Here is a 27,995-nt window from a genome sequence, read left to right as displayed (position 1 = left end):
CACTTATTCATGTAGGTAACATAATGTATAGCCCGCTTTTGCACTAGCATTGCAATTGCCTTGTAGTATTGATCTTTTGGTGACTGAGTTCGACTACCTGCCTAGTCTATGATCTCCTGTTCAATTTTCTTGTGGTCTGTGTGGTGTAGTCGCAGCTCGCAATGGACGAGAAATGATATCGTGTTTTAAGTTTTCGTGCTGTGTAATGAATAAAATGTCCGAAGACATAGTTATGAAGACCTTGTTATGTTCTGTAAATAATATATGTGTATTTTAATTTGTTAATGATGAGGTTTCATAGACGTTGTGGGGATAGAGTTAGTCTTTTACACGAAAATACAACTGCCGTAAGAAATTTTGTTGAATTTAATCACGGGTTAATTCTTAGTGCAGATCCACTCGCTGATGATGTTATATTTGAAGTTTGCATAGATAGAAAGGTAAGTTTTTTATAAATCCTAGAGGCATTAATTCGTCAATAGGACGCTTACGGTTCCCGGGTCAATGGTGGCTTCCTATTAGATTTTGTTAAACTTTAGAGAATTTGAAACTTCAATAATCAATAACCATTTGCTTTTTTCAAATCGTATTTATATTTATATGAGTATATGATATGAAATTGTTATAGATTAATATTATATAAAATTATATATTTCTATGCGGCCATAACTCCAATAATTGTCTGAGAATTGACAAAATCTTTTTTGATTATTATTATTTAAAATTATCCCTCCAGCACAACAGATTGTTATATGATCTTAAGAAATCTTAACGTAACTAGACCAAAGCCTTACTTGGAAAGAAATACTTGAAAAATAGAAAATAATTTTATCACTATGAATGCATATTAATAAATTTGTATTTGCTATAAGTTTAACTCAAAAGAGCCAGCAATTATGCTTTCAAGGGAAGGTGATTAGATTTTTAAAGACAATTTCTGTATTATACTAATATCAATAATTTAATTGCTTTAAATTAAAATTTTGCATTTCATTTAATTTATTCATTTAGGTAACTTAATGTACACTTATGAACATCATTTGCCTGCTAGTTAGATAGGGCTTATTGTGTGTTACTCTTTTAATTCATCTATTGTACATCATACAACTATTAAAGCCAATGAAGGAATTATTTGCTTGCTGTCATGTCTCTTACCACCTGTCGTTTCTTTAATGTGATCTTGGGCACCAGTTAAGCAGTTTTTTGCTCCACTTTTCTGTACCTGTGTCCAACCCATTTCCACTTTAGTTTCTTGATTGTTATTTACCGTAATTTTCTTAATGCTGTATTATTTATTTTGTCTCTTCTTGTTTTCCCTATCATACATCGTTCCATCACTCTGACACACCTGTAGCTTTGTATACTGCACTTTAGTAGGTGCCCAAGTTTGTGATCCATATGGTAGTACAGGTAGTATACAAGTATTGAAGACCTTTCTTTTAATTACCATGCTTGTTTTCTTATTTTTCATGACTTTTTTATATCAGACTAATTTGTAGTAATTTACTTAAAACATTATCTTATTTGAATGTATAGTCTGTCAGTTTGGTCTGATTTTTTTGTCAGTAACTTTGTTGTATTTTTGTACTTACTTGATGATAGAGGAAGTATTTTTTGAATAATTTAGCTGCTACCAGAGCTTCTTTAATGCTTGGCGGAGACTCAAGCTCAACCAGCTCTTCTTCAGCTCCTAGTTCTTTATCCTCAGTGTTTCTCACTGAATCCAAAATTTTGTTTGTCATACTAATAAGTAGGAGTCAGGACTTATCTATATGATAACATATACATAATCCAAGACTTCTACTTATTAGTTATGGTCAACAACAATCTACATGTGCATGCTATCCCAATTTGTAAACAAAGAAACAAATGGCTTCAGAAAAGTTTGAATGAATGATGCTAGCAGTCAAGTTTATCCTATATCTAGGATAATAAAGCGACAAAATTTATTACTCAATCATTTATGTAATATATTGCTATGTAGAGTATATCATTGTATGGAAGACAAGGTAAACCAACCAATCTAATTGATTGTGAAGCTTTAAGGAGCTCGTCGTTGAATGGAGGGACAGTTAAATGGAGTTTATAATGTACACTTTTTTATTTTCTTATGGGATTATAATAATAGTTTATTTCCTGTTTTGTATGATGCCAGGCCAGCTGGTATTGTTCTTTATATTTTAAAGAAAAATATTTACGAAACATTTTATTGATCCTGCCACTAAACAATATATTGAATACAATATGTGTTAGAATAGAAAACACAATAGTTTTTCAAACAATTTTTTCGAAACAATTTTCAAAATATTCTAATTTTTTTATGATTGGAATATAAATATTGTTAAGTGAAATATGTATTTGTTTTTGTGGTAAATGATTAGCTTTTTGCCTTATTGGCTTGTTAAGATAAGTTTGATGTTTTATCAGGATAGAGATGCAAGCGGCGTCGCGCATGTCAAATGCATTCAAAAATATATTAATCAATAAGGACGCGCAATTATATTGAATCGCCTTCCTTCAGGTAAACATCTGGAATGGGAGCCTTGAAATCGGAGTCACCACCCTGGACCCTGAGTATATGGAGTTGCCTGCCACGGCAACTAAGCTTCGCAATACGGCCTGGGTACATATAATTTATATCCAATAGCTGCAGAAGAACTAGTAGCTAGAACTATGTTTTTAAATGGTCATGTCTTTGTTTAAGATTATGTCCGGAAGTTCTGTGGTAAAGGATGGAGTTACACTTATACACTCTTATGGCCCTAAGTTGGATAGTCTTCACGAAGGCGACTGTTTAGGTGTTATGAGAACTAGCAAGGTATGTGCACCGTTATTTATAATTGGTGAACGATATTTTTATTGTGCATTGCTCTGTTGAGGATCTTCTCAATCCATGTAATCCATGAATTCTTTCAACCAATGTTTGAAAAGCGTAGCGTTCCTAACGGCGATTAATATTTTCAATAAGTCTACCAATAAAGATTAATACGTTAACATAGACTACATTTCTGGGCAAATAAAGTCTGTGTTAATTGGTTTATTTTAGCTATTATGAGTTGTCCTCAGGATGAATTAATGTTCTATGTAAATGGAAGATGTCTGGGAATAGCAGCGACTGAGATGCCCCCACGACTCTTTGCAGTTATAGATTTGTATGGCCAGTGCGTACAAGTTTCAATAATGCATACAAATAGCATGCGAACCATCATGGAGAATAGTTTGGATCAGGTAATTTTATGAATAGTGTTGCAACATAATTAACATAATGATTAACCAATCTTCTTGTGCGTAGAACCGACATCCCAGCCATACAATGTAATGTATTTATTCTAAAGTCTAATTAATCACTTATAAAAGATAACAAAAAAAAATCGGGTTTTTATTCCGTTACAAAGGGATTTACTTTTCTCATATAGTCTCTTTATAATACAGTTACTTGGACATATATTTTTTAGATTGAAGAAGATCCCAACAACGACGATTCGATAATGAGTGAATCGGAAGTCATGCCTGGGACTTTACAAGATAAGCCGTGTTCGGATGTCTTCGTACCAATGACTACGGAAGGCGCCTGTGCTCTAGGTATTTTATTTTACTGATTTCATTTCTGATAATTACTTATATTATAGATATTACGGATAATAAATAATCAAAATTTATTTAGTATTATATACTGTAGTATATATTGTAATATATATATATTAATTTTTAGTGGCCAGAGACCGACTTCGGTTTCATCCCAGATGTGGTATATTGGTGAAACTGTCGAATAATAACAAGTAAGTTAAGTTTTTATTATATAATTTTATTTCGAGACTGAAGTACTTGGTCGTCGTTGCATCTTTTCATTGTAGCTCCATGAATAGCAAACTATTTTGGTAGAAGGGTAATTTCGCTACATAGGGATTAAATTGTAGGTCTGCCGAGCGCTCCCGTCCCTTAGACGACTATAATAACGGCGTCGTAATGACTCACAGACCGCTATACGACAACGAGCTCTTTGAGATTCGAATAGACCGCCTCGTGGACAAATGGAGCGGTAGTATAGAGGTCGGTTATAACTTGATTACTGTAAGCAGCTTATTCAACAATAAAAGGAACTTAATGGATTAAAACATATCATGTAATGTACTGAAGAAAGATTCTTTTTCTCTTAATGCTTGCCATACTGTGAAGTTTAGTGAACTAACTTTTTAGACATCATGCTTATAGGGAAATATTATGAATTGAATATGATTACACATAATGTAAAGACCCCAAAACTCTGAATTAATGTTAGTATTATTTTATTTTATTTATTCAAATTTACTTGATACATTAGTAATTACAGCAATAAAATGTGCCACCTAAATAGTCCAAAGCGATATCTTGCAAAACGTTTATTAATTGAAATTTTAAAAACCCAGGTTGGCGTTACGACCCACAACCCAGCGACCATTCGGTTTCCGTCGACAATGACAAACATGGATTGCGGAACCATCATGATGTCTGGTTGCAAGGTCCTGATCAACGGACAAGGCACTTGTGTCGAATATGGCAACTTTAATTTGGATGAACTTCGGGTCAGTTATTGTAATGGTAGTTTTTCGTCTAGAATTTTATAACAATTAAGTGTGGAACTTAAACTTAAACTTAAAATTGAAATATATTATTCTTAAATATGACACGTGTAACACACTTTACCACTGACAGGTGTGGGATAGTTTCACAAGAGATGTGTGGGGCCTTTTTTTGACGCTCTAACACTTAGCACTAAGTGTCGTTACATTCATTTTTGTTTTAATAAAATGAACAACGAAAAATGTGAATACCATTTTGTTATTGTTTCGATGTAGTAATTTTTAGATTATATTACTTAAATATTTTTGAGGAAGTTTTTTGTATACCTAATGACTGGTTAAATTTTGAATTACATAAATTTGTTGTTTTTTTAAGAATTTAATATTGTTATTGTCATTCACTGTGTTTTTATTTAAATAATTTTTGAATGAGTATTATTGAATATAATGTGAAGAAAGAGCGTAAAGTACGGGAAGTAAAGCGAGTGTGGGGCGGCCCACTGCACGCCATCCATGGGGCGGTCGCATGGACGGTGTGACATTGAGCTGTCCCATGTTTCGCTCGAGCAACACGGTAAGACTTGAAACAACATGCTAATGAAAATTGAAAAAATATGCAAACAGTGGCCAGCGGTAACTAAATAATTTTTGAAAGTATTCAGAAATCCTGTCCGTTGTTTTAAAGTTTTTTGTATTGTTCGTTTCGTCCTACTAACTCTTCCCAATTTTCAATTAAAATAGGAAAAAGAAAGCAGATAGTACTATTATAACAGTTATTATTCGTTCAGGAAGGAGACACTATTGGTATGATGCGCAATTCTGCTGGTAAATTGCACTACTTCATAAACAGCATCGATCAGGGAGTTGCGGCAGACAAGGTGGACCAACAAGTTTGGGGCGTTATCGATCTTTATGGAATGACTGTCAAGGTATATTTTTACACATACATTAGTACAGAATTCATGTGGATATTGCGACTTTGGATGTTACGCCGATGTAAACTTCATCGCCGGTCAGCGAATGTTTTAAATGATTCATTTGTAACAAATTGATACATTTTTCGACCGGAGTTAGCTGCCAAAGACAAAGATTTATTTATTTCACAAACAAATTGTTGGGTTGGATAGGAATTTAGGGTTTATTTTGGTTATGGCCAAAGGTTAATCAAATATAAAACCGTAATGATTTTTACAATGAAGTTATTTGGAGCCACTTGCAATGTAACTCTATGATTACTTTGGGAACCACGAGAAAAAAATATCGAATGAGTATTCAGAATAAATAAACGAGATACATTTACATGAGGTATGGCGTGTACCCATTTAACCAGTAATGTATCCAACTTTGTTTGTCTTGGTTATGGTAGGATACAACAAGTTGGAGGTAAGGTCAAAGCTCACATATCAACTCGGAAAGGGATCGTCGCCGTATTGCCTCCAGCCTTGTTCAGTATTGTTTGTAGGAAACTCCCTGCTACAAGACACACTAATCGGAATCGTATCGTAATCGCCTTGCCTCGGAACAGGCTCGTCGTCGTACGCACCCTTAAAATTATAACATATAACATGCAAAAAGTACTGTTAACAATTACGCTATTTGTTCTAGGTTTCCATAGTTGATGCGTGTGAGGATCTTTGTGAGATGGACACCAATGTCATGAACCAGACAAGCATCTCCAACGTCCCTAACCTACCGTCGCCTGTACCTGCGAACACCAGTAAGTGTTTATTTGACACTATCCAAAACTAAACTAATGTAGCAGTTGTAAAAGATAGGATAGCTTACATCTCAATTTATACCCGCAATTTTATTTTATTGCTAATATTTGTTTATTATTTGATACAATTCTAACATATGGCGCTGTGTTAAAAGGACGAACGTTTCACACACGCTATCTACCTTTTACATAAGTTCTCCTACCGTTTCCCTTGAATAGTTTACTACTATGCAATATAACAAAAATCATCGCCACAGCAACAATAGTAAATTTTTCGGGATATTCGTGTCTACGTGGATGATTTTGTTACATGACGGCCGAAGACAAGTTGCAATCTATGAACGGTCTCTGCCCCATGCTTTAGGATGTCTTGTTATCTAAGTTTCTTTATCAAAAAACATTTTGTTGGCAGGCAGATACAGGCCTCAAATAGACGAAGACAGTCTTTTATTTCATTCGCTGCGTGATTCGTATGTTATTATTATTAACGATGGTAAGACTGCTCATCGGCCTAAGTGAGTATTATTTTGATGTCTACTATTATTAAGAAAATTTTGTAGAATCTAACTTTAGATCAAAAGAAGTTTAGATGAACAGAACTAGATGTTAGGTTGAAATTTGTTTTGAATCATTATGAATTAAAATATGGAAATGGTTTTGAGACTTATTTAAAAAAAATCTTACTTTTATAAATGAATGCAAAAAGTATAATTAAAGTGATAATTGCATGTTCAACATGGAGAAATATACACTGTGCCCTTTGCTCGTTTTTGTCGGGTATGAGTGCAAGACCAAAACTTGTAGCGGCACTGTTTTTGAATATAAAAAAATGTTTTTTTGTACAAAATGTTCGTCGACGTAAAAAGCGAATCACATTCTTATTAATAGGATTAGTACCGGTGGCATTGACTTAAATTTATGTTCGACCTGTCCTGGCTTCTCACAATAACCCTTTGTGAGTTTGTTAGAATGCAGTTTAACAAACAGCAGTCCACATCTAGTACATAAAACATACAAAAATAAGATATAACTTTTTGTTACTCTCAGAGGCGCCCGCCGTCCGGGATAATACCTCCTCTAACTTTTAGAATCTATCACTCTTTTGGTCTGTTGTGTGCTGACATGTTTCTTTGTACTTGTGGTCCAGTCCGTTTACAATTTTAATATGTATTGACATTATAATTATTCGATTAACAGTAATAGGGTGTAAAACTTAACATCAACATGCTAGCCTTGAAATTTAATTAAGTCTAAAAAAGTCTAAATAAATATATTGTTTATAGTAAAATTTAGCTCAGTTGGTAAGAAAACAATTTATTAGTAGGCCCTAAAAAAATAAACCCTAATAAAATACATACTAAGGGTGTGACAGTGATAACCAAATGAACAAACAAATTTGCATTGAAAATTTAATTTACCAGACATAATCTAAAAACCAAAATTGAATATAATAATAAGCTTACAGTTAATGAATCAATTCAAAATGCAATACAAAAGAATAAGAAAATACTTGAATTACAAAAGTTACGATTGAGCAGGATCGGATATGGTTGTTCATGCTAAAAGCCAATTCGTACATTAAATACATCCGTCATAACCCCTTGACCTCAGATTTCTGACAGATTTATTGATAGACTAGGGTGTCGCGTCTATGACACGGATTCCTAACGACGGCTCGCATTCTCATACACGAGGCTATTTGATACAATTTATGGACTAACATATTATTTTCAGCGCTTTCGAATTCTTCAACAATGGTATAGTGATGACGAATCGAACGTTAAAGACCAATGAGCTGTTTCAAGTTAGACTCGACCTGGTCATACCCAAGTGGGCCGGCAGTATCGAGATAGGGGTCACGCAGTATTCCTCCAATGATATAAAGACACCGTTCAAAATGAGTCACGCTAAGTGAGTGTTATTTTGCTCAAATTAAAGTATATGTATTCATGTATAAGATGATTAACTTACTATTTTTCAACAGATCAGGCACTTGGGTCATGGCCGGCGAAGATATTATTCGCAATGGAAGCGTTATAATACCGAAATACATAAGAAATCTCAATGGATTATGTGTGAGTTTATTTTTTTTAGAAAATAGCTATTTTATGACGACGTTTCTCGGGAGTGATTGTTCGCAATCGCAATGATTTGAGTCCAACAGAACTATTGCACACTTTTAAAAAAAGGTTGAAGCGAAAATTAAAAAAATTAAGAAAAGCATTTTCAGGTATTTTCATCTTATAAGAACGGTTTAAAATGAATTTTGTTTCATGTCACTATGTTTTCGTATGCAAAATATTTAAATTCCTATTTAAGATAATTATTATTGAAATTTGAAAAAATACATAACATAAGATACAAAGATATTACAAAGAGCTGAGTCGTAATTGCTACCATCCGTAGAAAAAAAGAACTGTTTATATAAATTCAAATTTAAATTATGATTTGTAGTCATAATCGACTATTTATTAATTAAATAAGTTGTTCAGTATATAAAGCATTTATTTTATTTTATATAAATGTTTTTCAGGAAGGAGACACTGTGGGCGTGATGCGAAAGGACATGGGCATCTTACATTTCTTTGTGAATGGCATCGATCAAGGTCCGGCCGCTTTTAATATACCGGGACAAGTTTTTGGTGTTATTGGTAAATATAATGTATTATTGAGTATTCTACAACGTTCATACGGGGAGCCACGGTTTTGTTATATAATATCATTTTGAATTAATTATTTTAGATTTATATGGAAGAGTGGCGCAAGCGACGATTGTAGATACCTATTCACCGCCAACAACGTTTTCACCGGAATCACCAAACTCCTTCGAATCAAATACTACAGTTTATCCGTACGTTTTTCTTTAATATCACTTATGTGAGAGAAATGTTAAAGGCCTAACATAATATTATATAGTACACATTCCCTCGAACTGATGGATAATAAAACACTATCGAAGTTTTCATATGGATCCCTAACTTTTTGAAATTCTCTAATAACCTCAGGCAGTGATTATTATATTATTACATTGATGAACATTGTAATTATTTATTTTAAGTGGTCCAGTAGTTTTGGAGCCTATTTAATGAAAACAATGAAATCTTTTCTCTTTATAATAGTATTCGATAACAAAGCCGGAATATAAACTTAGGGTTTCCAATAATTTCCTTTTTATGAGATTAATTTTAATTGTACTTGTAGGGAAATGTGCTTCCACCGCGTACACGGGCGTAATGCACGCTTGAGTCGTACGCGATTGACTGCGTCACGTACGGCCGTCTACTCGGAGTTCAACGATGCAGTGCTCTTCAGTTCGAGACCTTTGCGAGAGTGCGATATGTTTGAACTTAGGATAGATTCTATGGTCGATTGCTGGATTGGAAGCTTGGAGATTGGTATGTCTCTTCATCACAGTGTAAACATAACTCGACAGAAAGAAACGAAAGGGTACTTTAATTAAAGCAATTAGACTGATTTAGTTTTTTAGAAGCAAGGTTGTTAGTTAGTGTAGTTTACGTTTGAGGTGTACGTAATGAACAGCTTTATAAAATATTTATATTTATTGGTATAAGCCACTTAAACCATTCTCACCGACACATATGATGTCATTTTACAGGTGTGACAGCAATTCGTCCTGATGACCTAGATGATTGTGTCCTAGCGGGAACAGCGACGGACCTGAACTACGACACGTACATTTTGAGCGGCTCAGCAATGATGAAGGATGGAGAGTGTGTGAGGAGTGGATACTCCTTGGATTTGGACACATTGACTGTCGGTAGTCGAGTTGGTGAGTCTATTATACCTGCAGCTAATTTTCATTTTCGGTATGTTTTTAGGATACAAATTCCATCCTCGATGATGACCAATTAATTTTTTTTAATACGGATAGTTTTAACTTTATATCACTTTCTAGTAATTTATTCCTATATCTATCATTTAGATTTCTTAAGTGAACAATCTTCTTAATATATATAAATCTCCTGTCACGATGTCTGTCCGCGATGGACTCCTAAACTACTTAATCGATTTTAAATTAAATTGGCACACCGTGAGCTGTCTGGTCCAACTTAAGAGATAGGATAGCTTAGATCTTTAATTATAGTCGCAATTTTATTTTATTTCAAATTATTTGTTTATTATTTAATAAAATTCTAACAGATGGCGCTGTATTAAAAGTACAAACCTTACTCATAAGATCTCCTACCGTTTCCCTAGAATAGTTTAATACTATGTAATATAACAAAAACCTTAGCCACAGCAACGCTTGGCCGTGTCTGCTAGTTTTTAATTATTATAATATATGTAACATTCATAATTATAAAATAACACGGAACTCGAAAAAATTAAATATCTATAATTTATATAGCCTTATGTCTGGGTTCATACTATAGTAGGACAAATGCTCTAGGTGTTATGTGGCACGCGGATAGAAGCCTCCACTATTACTTGGATGGAATGGATATGGGGAAGGCGTGGTTTGTTCCTCATCTTAACATCTACGCAGTTGTCGACCTCTACGGCCAATGCACTCAGGTAGAAAAAAAAACAGTTTTTATTATTTTCAAAATAGAGGTCGCTTCTGTTACTCAGATAGTGTTATAGTTGTAATGGTCAAAAAATTTTGAGATTTTAAGTGTATTCCTGTCAAATATACAAATTTCAGCATATTTTTTTTAATATAATTTTTTAATATGTCATAATCGAAGACCATAAATATTTCTTGTTATCTCGGCTTAAGTTAAATTGAAATCATTATAAGCCCTGCTTTTTTATAGTGTTTTTGCTTTATGAAAATTACAGTAATTAAGTGAAATATACTCAAAAAATCACTTTGCTTAAACCACTGTTGAATCTAGGTGACAATACTCCAAAACGAAGAGAGAACATTTAACTACAACGGCTGTCCACTCGCTGATAATCCGTTCTTCGGTCTACCACGGTTATTGGCCACACCTCCACCGCCATATTGGTAAGTGCCATTTTCTTTTACATACAAACTTACAGCCAAAATACTTTGATTTTTTTTTAATAGTTTTTTATTTCTGTAGGAGTTTTTCCGAGTACTACGGAGACAACGTCCGGTTAACTCACGAGTATTCGGTCGCGAAGAGGTTGACTCCCGATCCTACGGGAGCATTAGTCTTTAGCTCCGACCACTTGGCTGTGGGGGAAATGTTTGAGGTATTTTTATTATTATTTCTAAACCAAAAAACTGTTTATATTTTTAAACAAATTTAAAAAATCGAAGAGAAGGATGTCAAGCATAGCTCCGTCGTAGGTAGACCGATATCAGTTGTCAAATAAATACAATAGGTCCCAGAGGATTTTAGACTTTGACTAATAGTTTTCAGGATATTATGATATATATTTACTATATCAACTGAAGTCTGAAATGTCTCTTGGAAAATTGAAAAATATGATTTCTTAACATATATGTATTTAAAAATCGTTTTAGTTTCAAAATGAACACGTGAAAAAAAGATGGGTTTATAATAATACTTATTTATATAACGGAAAACTTTAAATGTATGAGGTTAAAATTTCCCATAAAGCAAATGTCTTATTCGTAAAGTCCGCTAATTTTATAAATTGCTTTCTTCGTGCATTTATGAACGTATATAAATAAATTGTATACTTTTGAATTATAATTAGTTGGAGTTTAATATAAATTGAATTTATGTACCTCATAGTGGACGTATTTCTAGTGGTAGACGTTTAGCTTGAAAAATTATGAAATAAATTAAAAATTTCTCTATTTTCAAACAAAATATACGGATATTTAACGACAGAGATTCATCTTGATAGGTACATATAACTGTGTAAATGGCGAATATGCTAAGTTGTAAACATCTCGCGATATCGAGGAATAAATTGGTAATAAGGGACGGAAATGAATATATTTAAAATTTACATATATGAATAGGCAATGACAGCATGAGCAATAACAGGGTATGGTTACTTTCCATGCGAAAATTGTAATTTTTCGCATCTTGTAGGTATTACTGGCGTGCTCCACAAAATTATAAGACGTCATACCGACTACTTTGAGTAAAAAGTATTCAATAACAATGTTATACACATTTGTAGTTCTATTGTTTGGTTTTGTTACCAAGAGAATTCAATGTATTAAACGATAATATCTGTATATATGGGGTATGAAAACAGGGCTATTATTTAGAATTCGGTGTCGATTTTATCATTTGTTTGATTCCCGGTCATATGTTGTAACAAGTTTGATTTGAACATGCACTTTTTCCTTCAATACGCTTAGACTATATAGGTTTAAATACATTTATTCTTATAATAGTTAGTTATAATTAGTCACTTACGTGAGAACATTTATATGCTAATCATACAATTTATCACGTGGTGGTGGTGGTGGTAGAACTTGGCAACCACTCAATAGATAGTCTTTTTTTATATTTTGTGGGAGTCTATAAGAACGCAGTACTTCCATAACGCTCAATGGTTTTTTTTACCGTAATTGGTTCTATATTTAGGTAGAATAAATTAAGAGGGTGTCGTGAACTGCGTTTCTGAATTTGATTTATTTTAGTGAAAGTAATGTCAGTGTATATATAGTCATTTAAAATTTTGTAGATTAATAGTTTGTTATTGTATTGAAATAATTGTTTTATATTGATAAGTTTTGTTTCTCAGTAGATTGTTTGTGTAGAAGTTAAGTATGGGTAATGGAAAAGCTATTTAATTACTTTATTTTGAACAATTTGAAGATGTGATATGATAGTTTTAGTCGCGGCTCCCCAAATTTCAATAAGGAAAAGAAGGTGCGATGCTGCCAAAGAATAATAAATAAAAAGACGGACTGTACGAGGAATACTTCGAACTATGTTTCTAAGGGAATCTCTTACGCCCGAACCCAATAATTAACCCACAATCAGACCGTGACAGTTAATCGATCTCCTATCTGCATCCCAATGACCCAAACCCTACGAAGACCATCAATTTTTGGCGACGGATTGAATGCAATCTCTTCGCTCTTTACACTCATATTTGATAATCAATATAAACCAAATAAAGTAAATAAAACCGTACAAATAATAAGAAAATATACATGTCTATGTTTAAAACATATCAAATAGATTTTTAATTATTTTAAAATTATTGTGTAAGTTAAAATGTTAAGATAGGATGTTGGCACAGTTAAATTGTTATTATGTGTTCCGTTTGACGTCCAAGGTCCATTATGAGAGTACATCGTTTCCGTATTCGCCCAAATCGCTAGTTACCGAGTTTATGTTTTCCCACCACGTCTACACCGCCGCCAGCGCCCAGCGTTTGAAACTGGAACTAACTTTTTATCGCGCTAAAGGAAGCCGCCAGAATTCTTGGTCATTGTTGCGTCGTTTGTCGTCTAGCACAGTCGCTGGTGCAAACTTAAAAACGAATCAGTATATTTAAAGTTATATCGACCTAAAATTTATTTTCAAAGTGGAAATATTTATATATACGTAAATTGGTGAACTCGGTTTTCACATTATAAATACAAAATGGTAAATAAAAGTGCTAAAATCGGCGGTTGTTGGCCACGCGGTACAACGTGTCTAGCCCGCACTTTACAAAGCCTTCTCGTAATGTCACGGAAGATTTTGTCTCTGCAAGTTCTAACAAGCCGAGTTCTTCGCAAACTTAGCACGAGTGAAGAGGATGAAGAACCGCCGCCAAAACAAAGACGAAATAACCACGTGCGCAGTAATTCACGTGATTCTTCTCCAGATTTGTTTTAAAGATTTGTTTTTAAAGTAACCTCCTTCCATTCTAAAAATTTTTTAAAATAAAAATTACCTCCGCTCGAATACCTTTCAATCGAAAACCGCCGTAAATACTGCCAACGCGGGAAATCCTAAAAAAGTTGCAAACACCTGTTTCAACTTCGATGTCGTTGGAAATCCATTTCATGATTCTAAACCATAATAAATACTGGATTCAGCCCTACTGACCCCGTTGTTCGTATCTCCCCTTTTATAATAATGAAAAAAAAAATCCGATTTATTTTCAACCCAAAATCCTTATTTTCATAAACCAGAACCTTTTCATCTGTTTCATCACCACCAAATGCCAAATTTCCTATAATAAAGCAATGGTGAAGGATCTCGGCCAAACCCAGTACCATGTACCGATTTTCCACGAACGTCGTTTCTTTCTGTGTACCAGTTATGAGGGAAGGCTCCTTCAAATGACATGTCTACCTCTTGGGTTGGCCATAGCTCCGAAATTTTTTGCGAAAACTTGGACAGCCGAGCTATTACGCCATCAAGGCTTACGAGTAATCGTTTTCTTGGACGATTACTTACTGGTCCACCAGGACAGAACAATTCTGAACTCCCAGGTTTTCGTAGCCATGCCCTTTATCTTTAAGAACCTGGACTGGACCATAAATCTAGAGAAGTCGATATGCACTCCAATGAGGTCGATCGATTTTCCGGGTATCACGTGGGACACAATATCAAATGCAAAGTCCTCATCTGCAGAGAAAGTAATCAAAATTCGTCAGTGCCAGTTAACACGCCCGTCAGCCGGCACATTGGTCCCTCAAGCAGGCCCAACGCCTCTTAGGGTATGTCAATTTTGCGACCTCCATCACCCACCGGGGGAAGTTGCATTGCCGAACGCTACAGCTAAACAGAAATGAATTAAGGAGATCTCCTCTTTGCCCGAGTCCTTTTGCAGAGGAGGTGAATCAAGACATGGTATAGTGGATAACCTAACTCAATTTTGCGACCTTCGTCAACCACCGGGGAAGGTTACATTGTTAATTAAACGGATGGTGGATAATGGATTGCAATAGGATATTGGATTCGGGCGTATGACAGGACGTAAAGTTATCAATAATCTGGTTTTTAATACACTTTACGGTTTTGGTTGTAATGCCATCTATATCTGAACTACAGTTAGGGTTAAGATTGTTAATAATACTCATTCAGAAAAATAAATATCGAAGTATCAAAATTATTTTACATTCCTATTTCTTGTGTAACATACACACAAGAATATGTTTAACAATATATCGTTTGTCATCCAGTGTACCTTAGAGGTTGGCGTTAGAGCGATCGTTTGGTTTGTATTACTCCTTATTTATCGTTTTGTAGATAAAAATCACGGAATGCCAAGACAGTTTTGCTGGAGGATTTCGTATGGGAGTGACCGATATAAATATTTTGAACGCACACGTCAATAGAAGCCTACCCCCATCTATTATATACTTGCCACATTACACCGCTTATATTGATGGTAAGTTATTTGAAATATTATTTTATGATTTTGTTTAATTGTTCAAGCCTATTGATTAATTGATCCAGTTAAATGACACGACAGATGAATCACTTCTTATAATATCTGTATTTTAAAATAATTTACGGTATGTAGGGAGATATATGAAATACTCAAAGCCTGGTACCAGAGAGCAAGACTGGTGCACTGTCTCACCGTCATTCGAGTGGCTGAGACCTGGAGACCGTGTCGGTCTGAAGAAGACTACCGACGGACGTGTCTTGGTGTATTACAACTGCGAGTGTATTGATGCGGCATTTGAACGGGTTCCTGATGTAAGTTCCTTCATGTTCAACACACGCTTACACTTAACATGGTAACACAGAAGGCTAATACTAAACACGCATAAGTTACTGTTATACAAAATGAAACGATTTCTTAATATATTGTCTCTGCGTTAAAATTATTTACTTTTAAGAATATTTAACATAAGAAAGTGTCCAATAACACTTACAGTCTCTATCTGAAAAAGGAAGAAAGACGTTCTGTTCTTGTTATTTTTTTACTCGATTTTTCGCTTACCACTGTTTATTTTAGTATGCTTAACAGCGGTAAGACTAATTAGGTTAGCCCCGTGGTGTCAAGAATATGAATAGCCTTGAAATTTACGTGTTGGTGGAGCCCTTGTTCCAGCAATCCTTTTGATTACTGTGGTGACTTCCTTTACAGTAAGGTCTCGTTGAAATGGCAGTGCCATTGCATACAGCGTGTTACATTCAAAATAAAGCGATAAACACATAATTTGTATAGCAGTTAGCTCCACGTCATAGTCTGGCGTTTCAATTTAATTTGTTGCGCCACGGCTAATTGATTTTTGAATCTTAATATATGTATATATATAACTTAATAATATTTTTAATATCATTTAAACATTGGGGATATTATGATCAGTTGAATGTTTTTTATTTGTCTTTTTTATTAATTTGTTGATTACTGCTGACTTGAAAAATAAACATGCATTTTGATAGGTTTAACTCAGACACAGTATACTACCGCTGAGTGGAAGGAACCGAGCATTTTTCTAGTTTAGTCACATTTGAAGAATATTTCAGAAAGTGTACGTGGTGATGGAGCTGTATGGATGCGTTTACAAGATTCAAGCAATAAAACGGGACAATGTTGTCGCCTTGCCGCAAACAAGTTAGTAATAGGCGTTACTACATTACGCTGCATGCCTAGCATTGGTTTCTTGTATCATTATTATGTCATAGATTATTAGGTGATCGATCAGCTGGTGTTGGACATATTTTTATACATGTTTCGGTTTGAAACATGCCAGTTTCAGAAGCAAGTGTTAGTTGCGCACCCAGAAAGACATGGTGGCAAATTCTTCTCTTGTATGAAACGTTTCTAAATTATTTTTGCCTCATCGATCATCATCTTTATTACTTCAAAGACTAAGTTTATAATGTACGTCATGATTAATAACGTTTTAACTTTTAGTTGATATTCCATATAAGTAAAAAGTAATTGTAAACTTAACAATGTGATACTTAATAGCTTCTATAAAAACATCGATCGTTAAAGGTAGGTAAAGACACATATATATATATATATATATATATATATATATTGCTCATAAAAAATAAGACGCAAATATATAAGTATGTATTTAAAAATCAAGTTAATTGGTTCAATCTGTATAATTGATAGTAATAAAAAAATAAATAAAACAATTGTAAATTAATTTGCCCATTATTTACCAAATTGCTTTATCATTTTACACTTGAAATTGTTTATCTGACCTACTTTGCCAGTCCAAGCGATCGCAAAAAATAGTGGGTCAGAAACTCACTATTTTACGCATACATACAACAATATACATATATGCCCGCAGTTTCAGCCGCATAATTTAAATTGTATCGTAGAACTAATAAGACCAAAGTCTTCCTCCATAAATTGAATAACTGAGCGTAAGAAGCTCAGTGCTTTGTGCGCATGTGAAGCAAAACATTGCGTGGAAACCCGCCGTAGAAAGTCAACGGCGTATTTCATTCAGACACAAGTGGCTGATCACCTACTTGCCTATTTGATTGACAATTGATGATAAAACAGATACAGGAATCTGAGGCCCAGACCTAAAAAGGTAGAGCCACTGACTTATTTATTTTTTTATTTTATACCGAAAGAAAAAATATGCCATAAATTTGCATCGCTCTGTAATATTGTACCCAAGTTGCACAATACCGGTATTTTTTGTTGACTTCGCTTTATCTGACGTAGCGATCACTGTTGCGTTGGAAGTTTTATTATGGGTTTATTAGTATTATTTGACGATTGAGAAGGGTCGCTCGCGTGATAATGTCAAATTTATTTGAGGAGGATGATTTTTGACTTTCGTCACAGTCGATCGGGCTAATGTAAAGTTTAAGTAAGTGTTTTGTGTTTTAGTTGTGGTATTTATTTACTTACCTATGAGCATATTCAATACATATTTTTGCATACCTACTAGGTGACATAGACAGACAAACATCTTATAACTATTGGTGACGTTGCGTATTTTGAGACAAAAGTAAACTAATGAGAAACATTTTTCATAAATAATAAATAATGCGACGTAGGACATTCTCCCTCTTTTTTATTGTTTTGTATCGTGAAGTTATAACAAAACACTACTTATTAAACTGACTGTTCGTGTTCTTTATTATTTTAAAATTTCAGTACCAAACGACTCTATGTACATTAAACCTACTACGGAGGTGGAAGTGGACCTGAACATGGAGAGTGGTACAAGTGAAACTGAAGGCACCTTGTCGACGGTAACTGTGATGCCAGTGGAGAGACGTCGTCGGTCGCCTTTGCCATACACCTTTCACTATGTGCACGGAAAGAATATCAAGCTGTGCAGCTCCGGTAAGTTTTGAGCCACAAATACTATATTCCTTTAAGAGGCCATTATTTTTAAAGCGCTTTCATAGATTTTGTACTCCTGGTATTAAGTTAATGAATTTAATTATAATTTTAGATACAGTAGCCGTGCGTACGTCCGGCTACAACGATGCAATCGCTATCGTAAGCCAGCCTCTCCGAAGGGGCTACAGTTTTAGGGTAAGATACATTTTTCATTATATTGCTGGCGAGAACACCGAAATATCTTTGGCAGAACGAAAAATCAGGTACAATAGTTCCTTTAACTATAGGTATAAAACTGTGTTACAGTCTGATGTTTCAAGGATTGATCTCTTGAAAGTAATCTTTGGCTTTATCAATGCCGCCTTTAAAATATATTTCTTGTTTAATTTATTTCAATAGTACCATACTATCTGCATTATTGAATCCTGCTTTAACTGATTCTTTTAAAAACATTTTATCTAATTTTTTCTGTCTGCCATAGTTCTTATCATAAAATCTCTTTTGCTAAATCTAGAAATAAAGCGCTTTCGAAATTAACCCCTTTATAGAATATTGTAGAAACTAACAAATGCACCTGAGCAAATTACTATATTTTATTTCCTTGAACTTAATTTTTAATTAAAATAAATTGTTTAAATACAACAACAGAATCAAGTATAAAGTAGAATAGTACAAATGATTTATTGAAACTATTAAAATCTAGATTGTTTCTATTAAACCTTTTTTGCTATAACATGCGACGAACCCAGTAGTTTGGTGAGACCAATGACGAAAGTGTTGTTCCCATAGAAATTTAATCGCTAACGCTAATATGTGTATATTCAACTTCAATTGTTTATTTCAACAAGATGTTATGAGTGGTGGACAGTTTTTTGCCAGATTTTCTTGTCTTTGCCTTTGATAGTAAATTTGAATCTATAAGCCCTTAATTTTTTAAATAGTGTTGTTATGTGTTAGACTAGAGACGCTGTTGACCGATCTCAATAAAATTGAATCGCCATCGATTCATTTTGCCTTTTACATTCTCACCACTCTATTCGGAAGTCGTATCGTTGTGATAAGAAATTTGAAATATCATTATAAATGTGTTGCATTGCAAATGTCATTAACTAGTTTTAAGGTGTAGCATTGCGAATTCTATAACTTACCTATATGCTGGCCATTGCGAATTCTATAACTTACCTATATGCTGGCCATTGCGAATTGTACATTTTATATGATAAGGCCCATGCGAATTATGTGATGTATATTATGAGTAATGAGCCCACGAACCAAAATTCTATAAAAATACACTAAAACTGGCATCATCAGAAGCTAACAAATAGGGGGATAAAAAGGAAGCCTAAGTCGCCGTCAGTATATTGTTATCATCGTGCAAGTTAACCAACAAACCTTAAAGGAATATGTATTAGCCAAATATTCCGATAATTATTTATCGAGTGAGATACCAGTAATTATTGTCTATATCTAACTAAGTGTGCTTTGCGTAGCTTTGCGAATCACGAGCCAAGAGATTAGATGTTATTACAAATTAATTTCATCATTTTCGCGGTTCATACATTTGCGAAAGTTTTATGCTTTGCGATTTGTTTGGCTTTGCAATTTTTTTAACGTGTGATAAACGACGTGGACGAGACACCTCATCGTCAAGCGACAGTGAGTAAAAATATCATACTAAGTTACTTCAAAGATGAAAATCTCTTTGTTGGTTCAAATCCTGGTCAGAAAGTTTGGAAGGTACTACTTCGTCTGTAAAAGACCAGATAACAAGACGCATAACGTCTTAACATTAATTGGCACGAAAACCAACAAATTAACAAATTTCTGGTCCGTTTTAAGTCATAGTAACTAACATACATTAAAATGTAAATTTCATTCTTTTTATTTATATGAAGTGAAAGTTTTTCTCTTAGAAATTTTCACATTATTTTAATCAATAATTTTATGATTACAATTTTAACAGACGAATTAATTATAACATATTGCGAATTTTTTGTAGTCTCGTGCAATGCGAAGTGCTTCCGATAGAAAAGCTCTCACTGAGAAGTGTAACGTCGCACATTAGTAATAAAATAATAGCTATATTGCGAGTTTAAATAAATTTTCAATGTTTACAACATTTCTTGGTCTTATAAAATATTGCTTTTGATTATACTTAATATGCATATGCAGTTTTTTATATGTAATGTGCTATGTTGACTGCAATTTATTTATCCATTGTGTATTACTATCAAGAGTACGAAATCTTTAATAACTCTGTGGTCTGTGCAGTTCCGGATCGACAAGTTGGATGAAGACTGGGAAGGCAGTGTGGCGATAGGGGCCATAGCGATGCTGCCTACGGACAGTCTTCCGCCAGTCGCGACTCGGCTCGTCCCGGCTGCCTGGGTGCTCACCAGTGACCTCTTATACGATGGCACTTATTTTGTGAGTATAACTTGTCAGTGTTATTGATGGACAGACAGATATTTTTAATCCTGAAATCGTTGATATTACTTGAGTAATGTAACTGCGGAAAAAACAGGTCCATATTTATTTAAACAAAAAAATAATTTATAAGTGTGTCATAATGAATAAAACCAATGAATAAACAAAGGTAGAAAATAAGAACATGAATAGAAGTACATACATGTCTGAAAGGATAATAAATGTATTGATGTAAATAAATAAATAAAGAAATAAAATATAAGATGACATTTGCATGCGGCGGATTTTTGTAATTTATGTAACTAATTGTAATTGTAATTACCTTTAACTTATTGTAATTTACAGTTACGCGCTCCACTGGCTATTGAGCTCGAAGACGTGAACGAGCAGTCGGTTTTGACTCTCCATTTTAGGTTCAACAGTGACCTGGTGGTGGAGTTAGATGGAAGAGTTTTAGCCATCGTCGGATCTGTCTCGAGACTCAACAGCCATGTATACCCTTTGGTGGATCTCTACGGAAAAGTTTGTCAGGTGACGTTTATATTGATATAAAAAGCATTATATCTTTACTTTATTCAAATGAAATGAAACCATAAATTTATTACGACATTTATTTTTGCAGGTCTCGGTTTTGCTCCATCCGTATTCTATTATGAGTGGAACGTCACTAGATTTGCCGATGATCGCTGAAAACAGACGCGAAGAGTCTCTGGCGGAGCTAGAACAAGAACTGGAGAATACAAATGAAAATAGATTGCAGCGTAGAAACCGGGCATTCAGTGAAAACAATTTGATAGACGACTTCGAGATAGCGGGTCCCAGCACAGATGCCAGAAACACCTTATTCCATGACGTCAGAATCGCGCAGAGCAATGTGATGCATCAGAGCTTAATTCTGACCTCGGACAGGGGGCACAGAGTGGTGCAAAAGAGTCACTCCACTCACAACTTCAGTACCGAGGAAATTGACGGACGAGCCAGGGACGACTGCGATACGAACATTCAGCATAACGACCGCTACCCTGAAGCCGATGTAGATAATCTGGATAACGAAATCATGGACGCCCTCACCTTGGAAACGGGGAATCTTCCAGATTTAACCGAGGAACAATCATCGTCGATGGACGACTCTACCCGAAGGGATGACGCTGAGCCGTTTTCAGTGGAGAATTTGAATTATTTGAACAGGATTTTGGGCTTGGATCAAGAGTGCGAAGGGAGTCTAGAGGCTGAATGGGAAGCCTCCGGAGAAGGCTGCGAGCATCTGCATTTAGTGCTAAAGTATTGGAATTTTTTGGTGCTGCCTTACCCGGAGTTGAGGAAAGCAGTTTCTTGGGGACAAGTCAAGTGCTACTGCAGCAATTGTGTACCAGATGCTGAGCCGTTGTTCGCTGGTAAGTACATGCATCTGCCTTCTGCATATCAGTTGTCACGTCTGGGCATTCCAAATCCTTGACTATTAAACTATTAATTTGATTACAGGTTGGGTACGCATTGAGCGTATTGACGGCATCGGTGCGGCGACACGCGGCTTCTGGCACATCGTCCGTTCGACCCTCGGTGCGGCACAAGCAGTCGAACGAGCGGTTGCTAAGCGACCGGCCAAGATGTCTTCCACTCTTCTGACTACCCCTAGCGATGTGTATGTTCCTTTTGTATATTATTAATAATGTTTATTATTATTTCTGTTTTCCTCAGTACAGTATCAATCTGTAAATAAACAGTTCTAATGTCAGTTTAAGGCTATACGACAGTTTCAGCTTAGAGGATTTAGCGTGCGACTCTAATCCCTGAGGTCGTGGCTTCGATCCCCGGAGGTCCATCAATGGACTTTCTTTCTGAAACCGACATGTCTTAGACCCAAAAAGTCGACGGCTTGTGGCAGGCACAGGAGGTTAATCACCTACTTGCATAATAGATTGGACAATGATCATGTAACAAATACAAAAATAGAAGGCCCAGACATAACTATTACAAATACGATTTATATTAGCTATTAGTTTATTTCAAATTAACGAACATTTTATAAAATTCATTGTTTTTTTCTTATCTTATGCACTCTTGTAATATTAAATATTATGTATTTTAATTTCTAGGTGGATGGATGAAGAAGGGAAGCCACATCACACAGTTTTAGCCATAGAAATCGATATTGAGTAAGTTTAACCAAAATGTCGTAAATTTCATTATTAGTTCATTGGAAATAAATTTGTCAGACACCTTGTTATTTACAAGCCAAATCCTCAACTTAATACCTTAATTTTTATTTCTTTGCATGACTTGATGACGGAATACTGACAAAGATATTAATCAGTGCATGCTTCTCTTTCAGGGGCAACGAAGCCGATAAAGACAGGCTGCTAGCCTTTCTTATTTACATGAAGCCTCATATTGTTTTCGTCGACGATAATCCACTGAGCCTCGACGAATGACCAGCAAAGACCGCTTTACCACCAACTCGTGCCTCGCAACGTGGTTAAAAGAGGAAATGGCCCGATCTTTTGGTATATGAAAGAAATTTATACTAACTTAGCGATAATTAATCATTTATGTCCAATCCGATGTCAATTGTCAAACTTATGCGTGTCGTGACCAAGGAAGTTGTTAATGTTTTCCATATAAATTTAGTTAAATTGAATTTCTTTCAAGTACCAAAAATTTACACAAAAAACCGACATCAAACATTTAATTTTACAAAAACTTTTGTATTTTACGTATATTTCTCAATGTTTAATAAGAGTCGGTCAAAAAAAGGTCCATTTGCAAAGATCCGAGGCGCGAGGTTAATGGGATCTTTCGTTACAATATAATGTAAAAATGTCCAAATGTTTAGTCGGTCAATTACTTCAAAGTATACACACACTAATAGTATTACTTGAATTGACATAAATACTTAGACATTTATAGGTTCCAACTTTGACTCAAATAGACTTTCGTGAGCCTTTAAATTGTTTAAATCTGAATGTACTAGATTTTACCCCGTATTTGTCTGTCATTTTAACACACATTATATCGAAAGCACTAATATTTTGTGATTCATATGAGGACCAGCCTCATTTTATATTAGGATAGTATAACGAAGGCATCGGTCAAAAGAATAATATACTTAGTAATTAATCTTAACTAAGCAATTTGATGTCCGTTTCACGAAAGTTTTACTTTTTTTAAATTGTAGACTTATAACTAATGACATGTTAAAACTTTTGGGAACACATTGTGGCCCCGAATGCTTCCTTTTAAAAGATATATATACAAATAGTCAATATAAATTTAGTATTTGGGAACACTAACACATTTTAGCATAGCGAAGTGTTTGTTCGTGCTTCCGGTTTTACTTCCAAATACGCCGCTGTCTAAGTTTATATTAATATTCTTGTATGTATTAGCTTCGTTTTATTAGTGCTAAGGGTGCTCCTCTGTTGGTAAATAGCTAAAGCACACACACATTTGTATATGTGACTTATGTAACGTAATCATAAATACTTTTTATATTCACTTTCGCGAAACGGAGAAAGCGTTTGAAAAAATCTTAATGTTTATAGAAAAAAAAATGTAAGCAATAGGTGTTTTAAAGAAATGTCTATATCTGTCGAAAATAGTAGGTCTCTGACCAAATGTCATATCAAATAATCTCATGCAAGATAAATAGCGAAGTAATACATTTTATTTCTAGGCACTCAAAGCCAGTACCATTATAATGTATGTCTGCTTCGTCTTATATTTTGCATTACTAAACTCTATTTCTCTTCGCTTTATCACTCAGAGATATGTAGATTTAAAAGTTAATGCGTTAAACTTTTGAGATATGTTCGACTACTCAACAGTATTCTGTTTGATCTCAGTCTAAAGTATTAAACGAATCTTACCCCAACCAAGCCGCACTAAGAGGCAATTATAAAGAGTATTTAAGTAAGACTTTGCTTTCATCTGAGCTAGCAACACAATGCTACTGTGGTATCCTCAAAATATGTAAGCTTAGTCCTAATGCGCTTTATAAATGTCAGCCTTAGAGTCGTCCATTAAGTGCTTTGTAATGGTAGAATTGTTAATCATCTATAAGTCTACAACTGATTAAAAGAAGAACCAAGCTTATCACTTAATGATTGACTCGATGGCTGCAAAAAATCAGTATTCAAATGTAACATTTGAAGTAATTTTGTTAAGTAACATTTGTTTTAGGAAGTATAATCGTTTAGGTTTCATTATTTATCTGTCATGGAAAAATTAATTAGTGTAAAAACCAAATAAAGCAATGTAGATCTTTCCTAATTTATTGTAATGTTTTAAGTACGACTGAAATTAAATTAATTAAATGATTGTCTTCTTAATTTATGAGTATATAAATAAATGAATCATTGTACTTCACATAGCGTCGTTGAATAGACAGTATATATATCTCAGCATTTGCATTTTTTTTTTCAGCTGAATCCTTGTATTTTGTGTCAATATAGCTTTTCTTTTGTATAAGAAAGATGCTGTGATATTTATATTTTGCAAATTTATATGTATGCTATTTTTTAATATTTTGGCAGTTAAGAGGAGTAACTGTTGAGTTTCTTGTCGGTTCTTCTCAGCAGACGCTACATTCCGAACCGGCAGTAACTAAAAAAATATATATTGTTTGAATCGTATTTGGTGTTTTCTTTATCTCATCATACAATTATATAGAAAGAAAATAAATCTTTGGTTACTTAAACCAATCAGTAATAACGAAATAGAAGTCAACTAAAGGAATTTCGATTTGGTTTTACCTCTCTGTTTATACTAACAACGCCGAGTAGCTTCGATTCTGGTCTCTTAATAAAAATACTCCAAATTTGTTTCAGTGATTTAAAGTGACTAAATGGCGTAAATAAATAATTCCTAACAATGTAGTATAACATGGTTTTTAGAGTAGAACAGGAATGTTAAATGGCATGTATTTAAATTGGTGTTAGTGAAACTGGGAACTAAGGCTGCAGACATTTCTGCGTCTGCAAACATATTCGCCATCCATGATCTTTAGTTGAAAAATCTACGCCTTCTATCTATCTTAGGTATTATATAGAAATATCAATTTCAGTCTATGCTTTAGAATTTCGATTATAATATAAATACATATTGCGCCTGGCATAAACTGTATAGCCATGCAAACTTAACTCATGAACAACTTTTTGAAAGGCGCATTTAATTCACATGTGCATAACGTTGTGTGTAGTTTTATAAAACACTTAGAGAGTCACGGCAAGAATACTTTGGAAGCCCTTGCCAATAAAGCCATACGTTACATGATAATTAAACTACAATAATTTTTATTGAATTCACAAAAAAATATAGAATTTGATGCAAAATTGTTATAAATGTGCTAACGTTTTACCGATAATATGAATCTATTTACATTTTATGAAAAATTCATCGATCAAACCCGAAGTAAACAGCTGTAGAGGTTACTGAACTTTATACATCTCTAAAGACGTAATTTGACTAAACGTGTTATGTGAATAATTTCTAGAGCAGTTAACGCTAAGAAAAAAAGGTTCGCAATTAGCTGTGTAGCGTATCGTAGATAAACACAAAAAATGTACATACTATATTGTGTAGGTTTTCTTAGAAGAAAAGAAGAAAACAGGCGTCACTCAGAACACACTGTTAAGACGAGTACATATTTTTCTCTTGAACGTTTCTATAAATTAATTACTGTTGCTTGTGAAGAATAAACAAAGATAAAAATGGGTTGTGATTTATAACAAGAATATCCCATAGCTGTATTGTTAAGGTTATTTTATTTTCAGCTAACACAAATGGAGGTGTCAAAGAAACCTACCTACCTTTTTGCCTAAAGAGTAGATGTCCGCAATGACTACGTGTAATGTGCATAAAAGTTCCTTATTTGAAACGATAACTGAAATCATATTTCACAGCATTTCTGGGATCTATCCTTTTGAAAACAAAAAGCTTTTACTAGGTCCTCTCTAGTCAAGCTCAAATGTTGTAAATTTTGCTCCTTAACTTTAATAGGAAACTATTTAATGATGCTGAGTGTATGTTTATAATGATCTATATAGCTAGTACTCTAATAGTCGAGGTTCTTAGAGAAGGCAATGTATTGATAGGAATACAAATAAGAGATGCTTCCGCAATCTGTAGCCAACTTACAGTGTTTATATAGTTATGCTGTGTTGATAATAACAATTCAACATAAAATCTCTTGGGATATTCGTAGTCGGACGTTATCTATTATTAACTATTTAAATCAAATTGAAAGTACATATTCAAGATAAGCGATCAAAAAATACCAATATAAAATGTAAATATTTATTTAGGTTCAAGTCATTAATTTTTTACATTAATATAAAACAATTTCTGGTATTGCTTCAATGTGTGATCGTAAATATACGAATTGTTCAAGAAAAACAATAAAACATTAACTGATAACAATTGTAAGGGTTCTTTCATGACATACAAAAAGGCTTTTTAAAAATAGAATATATAACACACCTTTAAATTATTGATATCAAAAAATTTTGCAAATAGGTACAGCGATATTGAGTTAAAGGATATGAAAACCAAAGTTAGTCATAGATGTTGAGGCCACATTTTGCTTACGAAGTTTAAAAATAAAATGAAATCACTTATAATTTTTGAAGGGTATGAGAACAGGTATATTTCAGATTACATGCTTACGGTGTCTGACGGAATAATAATCTATTACTAAGCGCGTATTTGATACCTTCATGGTTCTTAAATAAACCCGGGCTAGGCCCAAAATAATTTTAACCAAGTAAACTTATGAATGTCAAAAGAAATGACGTTAAATTGATTCTAAATTCGTTCGTCAAGTTCAGTTCGCAAGTCAAGAGAGAGCAAGAAGAACTGGCAAGGAACTCTCCGTCAATCTTTTTAATTGCCAAGTTTTGAGTCATACAAATTGTTTGAACTAGAGCAATAATAATCATTAATGGTTGGGCGAAAGCTCAGATTTGTTTTGTTTCAAGTATTATACTGGTGTAAGTCGACATTTGATTTGAAATCGTTTATATTTTTGTACATACAACAAGGCTATTATTTAATTCCTTTAAACTATTCTATACCGACTCCCTTCTGGAAACATATACTCTTTGATTGATCCTCTGCAGCAGCACCACATATTTGAATACCGTAGGGCA

At 34.1% G+C, this 27,995-nt stretch overlaps 1 protein-coding gene across 1 annotated transcript; it reads left to right on the top strand.

The window, feature by feature from the left end:
* The first annotated feature begins 15 nt into the window (after window positions 1-15).
* Window positions 16-25,481, top strand: LOC110995259 (neuralized-like protein 4). Its single transcript, XM_022262336.2, has 31 exons — window positions 16-440; window positions 2,522-2,623; window positions 2,705-2,818; window positions 3,067-3,228; window positions 3,456-3,582; window positions 3,713-3,779; window positions 3,918-4,050; window positions 4,407-4,562; window positions 5,348-5,488; window positions 6,165-6,276; window positions 6,689-6,791; window positions 8,011-8,187; window positions 8,261-8,351; window positions 8,810-8,927; window positions 9,019-9,127; window positions 9,478-9,671; window positions 9,893-10,066; window positions 10,688-10,812; window positions 11,136-11,248; window positions 11,328-11,460; window positions 15,390-15,531; window positions 15,667-15,845; window positions 16,623-16,710; window positions 18,232-18,423; window positions 18,536-18,618; window positions 20,695-20,850; window positions 21,196-21,381; window positions 21,473-22,244; window positions 22,333-22,492; window positions 22,947-23,006; window positions 23,183-25,481. Exons 1-31 carry the CDS (start codon window positions 285-287, stop codon window positions 23,280-23,282), a joined length of 4,725 nt encoding a protein of 1,574 aa, XP_022118028.2. The 5' UTR covers window positions 16-284; the 3' UTR covers window positions 23,283-25,481.
* The last annotated feature ends 2,514 nt before the right edge of the window (window positions 25,482-27,995 follow it).

This window comes from Pieris rapae, chromosome Z (genome assembly GCF_905147795.1).
Source record: "Pieris rapae chromosome Z, ilPieRapa1.1, whole genome shotgun sequence".
NCBI lineage: Eukaryota > Metazoa > Arthropoda > Insecta > Lepidoptera > Pieridae > Pieris > Pieris rapae.
This window is presented reverse-complemented; position numbering and strand designations above follow the sequence as displayed.